The sequence below is a fragment of the Cataglyphis hispanica genome, chromosome 7 (assembly GCF_021464435.1).
Source record: "Cataglyphis hispanica isolate Lineage 1 chromosome 7, ULB_Chis1_1.0, whole genome shotgun sequence".
NCBI lineage: Eukaryota > Metazoa > Arthropoda > Insecta > Hymenoptera > Formicidae > Cataglyphis > Cataglyphis hispanica.
The window spans coordinates 5743104-5748014 of record NC_065960.1 but is presented as its reverse complement, the minus strand read 5'-3'; the positions used below and the strand labels follow the sequence as shown (position 1 = coordinate 5748014).

The following is a 4911-nucleotide window of genomic DNA, read 5'->3' as shown; positions in this document are numbered from 1 at the left end:
TTCAGCGCTGATGGCAGGGACACAATCACGACATTTCGCGTCACGCGACGTCTCGTTGAATCAAGCCAACGTTCGCCGATTTCGCTTCTACTTCGCCCGAAACATAATTATAATAATTATTACCTGTAAAGAAAAAGAAATAAAATCGCATCTCTGCGAACGATCTTGACCGATCTTATCGGACGAAGAACCACTGACTCGCCTCGGATTTATTTTCCACGTAACAATTGAGAACCACTGTGATGTCCCGAGTTTCTATAGGTACTAATACAGATCTCACGCACTCCCCTCGATATAAACCATTCTCCACCCTTGTGTTCGCCGTATGGGATCCTCTACGCACGTACGAAAGAGACGGAACGATCGCGCGACGGTACAGCCATTCAGATTTAAATCGCGACCGAAAAAAAAAAATATATATATATATATATATATGAATCCCCCTTTGCAGCAGCACGAAGTGCGTTCCGCTCTCTTTCATATTCTGCCTTTCTGCTCCCAATGCTTGGACTATTCGACGATACTTTTTTGACACTTTTGAGAATGGATCTCGCGCGCGCGCACGAAGGTATCGATCATTCTTATATATATATAGGATATAATAATGATCGATGGTTAAATTGAACTTTAAAATGGTGCTGAAAACAGAGGTGAGATTAAATGGCAGACTGTTTAGATATTTTTACGTGTAGATCTCGATTTTATTCCTCTCGCATTGCATCTCTATATTATACCATCTTCTGTATACATTAAATCTTTCTGATAAATATCTTTCTTACAATATAAATAATATCGATATCTTTGTCTTTTGGTCTCTGTCTCCCCTTTTCATCACTCATCCGCTCATCTATACTTGCACGTACACCTTCATGAACACACTGAATGCAGATAAATTCTTGCCTCTTTATAACTATGCTTTATTGTCCACGAACTATATACACGACATTATATACAATTCGTTTTCGTATATGTGTACATTTGTTCAAATTTCGTCGTGAATTTTATAAACTTCTAATTTATTAATAAAATTATTTATAAATTACGAACAATGCTCTTTTAGGCTTAAATTGACAAAATGACCCCTTTATCCTTCTCCCCACCCCTCCCCGTGTTCTACGTACTTTCGTGAAACCGAAGACAGAAATGCGCAGGCGCGCGCGCGCCAACAAACACTCGGAAGAAACGATACACCGAGACATTTTGCCATTTTTTTGCAGAGTTAGAATCTGACGAGCTGATGAGCTCGCGTCAGAAACGACGTAGCCCGTTACACGGCGGCGACGAAATTATCTCTCACTAGCCTTTCAGGACCTTGAATTGTCATTATCGCACGAAATCGGTTGGACCTTATGGCTTCGAGTATGGCCTCCAGACTGGTTTCGTAGACGGTTTCCTCTCCGATTGCGATAGCCTCTGCGGTGACGGACTCCTCCTCTCCGATTGCGATAGCCTCTGGGAGACGAGAGCGGTGGGTGCCTTCAGGGCGTTCCTCACGCCTTCGGTCGGCTTCCTCTCGCTCCTGTCAGTCGGCGACGTCGAGGACGTGCCCGGCGGCATATTGTTGAATCGAAGGGGCACGAAGGCACTTCGGACGTCGTCGGGCGGTGAGTCGTTGCTGGACGTGTTGCCACTGAGTGGCGATCTGGACGGGCTACTCGGCAGGATGCCGGCCGTTGCCGCTGTCGTCGAGGCAGTTGTCGTCATGGTCGTCGTACCGGCTGTCAGTGCCGCGTATTCGGAATATTTGATGGGATCGAACGTGTACGGCGGGAAGACCGGCGGGAAGCCCGGATTGAACAGATCCGCGGGTGGTGGCATCGACATTGCTCCTGATAGAGAAAGAGAGAGAGAGAAAAAGAGAGAGATAGAATCGGTTAATCTCGACCGACCATTCGCGGGGGCGAACGTAGTGTAAGTCGCATTGTTGTTTCAACGACGGATGGTGGGGCAGGGGAAGCGCGTTAGAGGGGTTCGCTGTGGGAAAAGAGAACTCAGACTCACCCCTCGGTCCAGCTCACGGGGGTATGAATCATCGGCAGGCGTCGCGGACTCGACGAAATCGATAACGCGGATTCTCTCGTAAGCGCGCGGGCTCTCTTTTGAGATTTCTTTTTTTTTTTTTCTTTTTCCTTCGCGTTCGCGATACACGGAGACGTGAAACAACAATTTTTCCGCGTTCAATATTTTATTTTTCTATTCTTTTTTTTCTTGATCGTGAGACTTTACCTTTAATCAGAGCAGGATGCGGCAAATGCCAGCCGTGTCCGAGATACGCGGTGTCCAGCCAGGGATTGAGTAAGCCGCCCAATCCTGGAAATCCGGGGATGTATTGACAATCTGTAAAATGAAACAATTATGTATTGATATGATTACACTTGATCACTTCGCCATCTTTGATAAATAAATCCTATCTAGACATTCTATCTCTTACATCGGTTAAATGTACTACGCGTACATTATAGATCCGCGAGAAAAAATAAAACTTGAAGACCGACTCGTTACACGATCCGCTCACCGAGGAGACGAAGAAGTCTCCGGGGGTGATGCGGAGACTAACCGAACCGACAAACACCAGAAAGAAGGAACCCGAAGGCCTATAAAAGCGAAGATTAACGGCGTTTGCCCGGTCGATCCGGAGGAGGCGGCGGCGGCAGCCTAGTGTATCTCTGTTTATACGAGCGTGGCATAAAATCCATTATTACGACGTGGCGCGCGGCTTTTCGTGGCGCGGCACATGCTACCGCCATATGCGGTGCGATAAACAAACGCGGCTTCTCTTTTGCAGACGTCCATCTCCCCCTTCCCCATCCCCCCCATCCTCCTCCACCCGTCCCGTGACCCCTTCTGGCTTCTTTGCCCGGGTGCCTGGGACTAATAAACAGTTGGACTTTTAATGCGCCGCGGCGACCGACCGGCGGCCGATTTTCGGGGAAAATAAACGCGAATGTAGGGAGCCGAAGGAATGTAACGCCGATGTTAGCGCGGATGATCTTGGTTCTTCGCGGATTTGACGCGACGCCAAGGAATCTCCCTCTCTCTCTCTATCTCTATCTCCTCTTTGTTATCATCTCGCCGTATATATGCAGATGAGCGCGTGCATGTGCGGGGGCGCGCGCGCGCTCGCTCGTTCGTTCATTCGTACACGTGCGAGCCCGCCACCGCCGACGCCGCCGACGCTCGGGCGTCGAGGGCTGCTCGGCAACCGTTCAGCGCCAACCGCCACCACCTCGCGGTTTGAGGTCCGCCAGATATACGCCGGATTATTAAACGCCCGCGAGGCCCCAGTTTGCGGATTCCGCGGTGGTCACGGCGCTTCCGACGACTTTTCGGTCACCGCCGGCTCCCGAAAACACAAGCCGCGCATTTGTCCCCCCTCCTCTGGCCCCTTGTAGCCCCCCGCTTTCTCCTCGTTTCTCGAATCTTTCGCGATCAACGATATTTGTTTCCCGACGGATTTAAAAAGAAAAAAAAAAAAAAGACGCGAGGGAGATTGAGATTTCAAAACTGATTTTCTTTGAATTTAAATTCTGAAGTATTATCGATCGTCATCGATTGTGTATGTCATAAAAACGCTGTTGTGTATATGTATCTGTATTTGTTTTGTAGATCATCATTGGACTGCTGGTATAGCTAATGACAAGGTCGAATGTATTATGTATTGTCGACTTACTCGCTTTAGATCTTGGCTCGCGTGGTCCGTCGACTGTGACCTTGATGGCTTTGGAATAGGTAGCTATTTGGTGCGGCATCGAACTGATCTGGATTGTCAGCGAGAATGATTTTCCTGTAAACGAGAGCGAGATCTGATTTTTAAAGCTTAGCGGATAAACGGAGAGCTTGCACGTGACTGTCCAAGTTCTCGGACTCACCTCTTCCGCTACGACCGACGAATCTAAGATCGTTGAACTTGGCGACTTGATTCTTCATGACGGCCGTGCAATTTCTCAGTTCGCCGAAGCAGTTCTCGTCGTTGCCCGCTCTAATGGTGACCAGGGTGCCGTCGCTGACTTCGTCAAGTGCAATGACCTTGAACGCTACCGGAAGTGACTTGTTTGACCTCCAGTGGCACGGTAGCGTAGAGCACAGGATGGTTGGGCTTCCTGTCTGCACCAAATCCCCATGACAGCTTCTGAGGGCCTCGTAGATTGCCTTGTAGGTTTCCATCGCCAACGGACCGTCTGGCAAATGCATTCTTTCGCCAATTTTTAGCGCAAAGTCCAAAAGTAAAAAGTTTGATTTTTCTTTCACGGCTATCACAACCTGTACGCGCGAACACTAACACGATTTGTGATCACTGGTCTTTTCATAATTCACTCCTGTCACATTTGCGAAAAAAAACAATTAGCACAAAAAATAATAAACACAAATTATCTCTTTGTGCCCCCCTCACTTTCTCTCTCTCTCTCTCTCTCTCTCTCTCAGCGTAGAAAGTTGATCGTGCTCCAGATTCGAGTTGATGTTTCACGAGTGCACTTTCGTACCGCGGACTTGCAAAATAAATCGGACTGACGCGCACTCGATGCCGGCTGAGCGGATTCTAGTTTTTCGTGGCCGTAGCCGCAGCTATTTAGGGGGGATTTTTCTCCCCTCCAATTTTTCCGGAGCCCCACCCAGGACAAGCGCGTCGACCAATGAGGACGGCGGTCGTGTTGTGGCCTCCGCGGCTCGCCGCCTTCGCCCCTAACCAGGCTTAGGGGGTGCTTTGCGAAAGGGGCTGCCTGCCTGCCGCCTGGCTCGCCAAGGGTGGCTTGGCGCCTCCGCTCTTCCTTAACATATCCACTCGATCTCTCTTTCTCTCTCTCTCTCTCTCTCTCCCTCTATCTCTACCATTCCCTCAGCTCCTTCTCACTCCCGTTCTCGACTCCGTCATCTCTCCTTCTACCCCGTTTCACCTGTCTCCCTTCCTCAGTC

At 49.1% G+C, this 4911-nt stretch overlaps 1 protein-coding gene across 1 annotated transcript; it reads right to left on the bottom strand.

Moving 5' to 3' along the window:
- Window positions 1-691: 691 nt before the first annotated feature.
- Window positions 692-4540, bottom strand: LOC126850842 (segmentation protein Runt-like). The gene is made up of 4 exons (XM_050594233.1): window positions 3870-4540; window positions 3671-3784; window positions 2227-2337; window positions 692-1829 (listed from the first exon to the last, which is right to left on the bottom strand). The coding sequence occupies exons 1-4, from the start codon at window positions 4189-4191 to the stop codon at window positions 1348-1350; spliced, it is 1029 nt and encodes a 342-aa protein (XP_050450190.1). The 5' UTR covers window positions 4192-4540; the 3' UTR covers window positions 692-1347.
- Window positions 4541-4911: the final 371 nt, after the last annotated feature.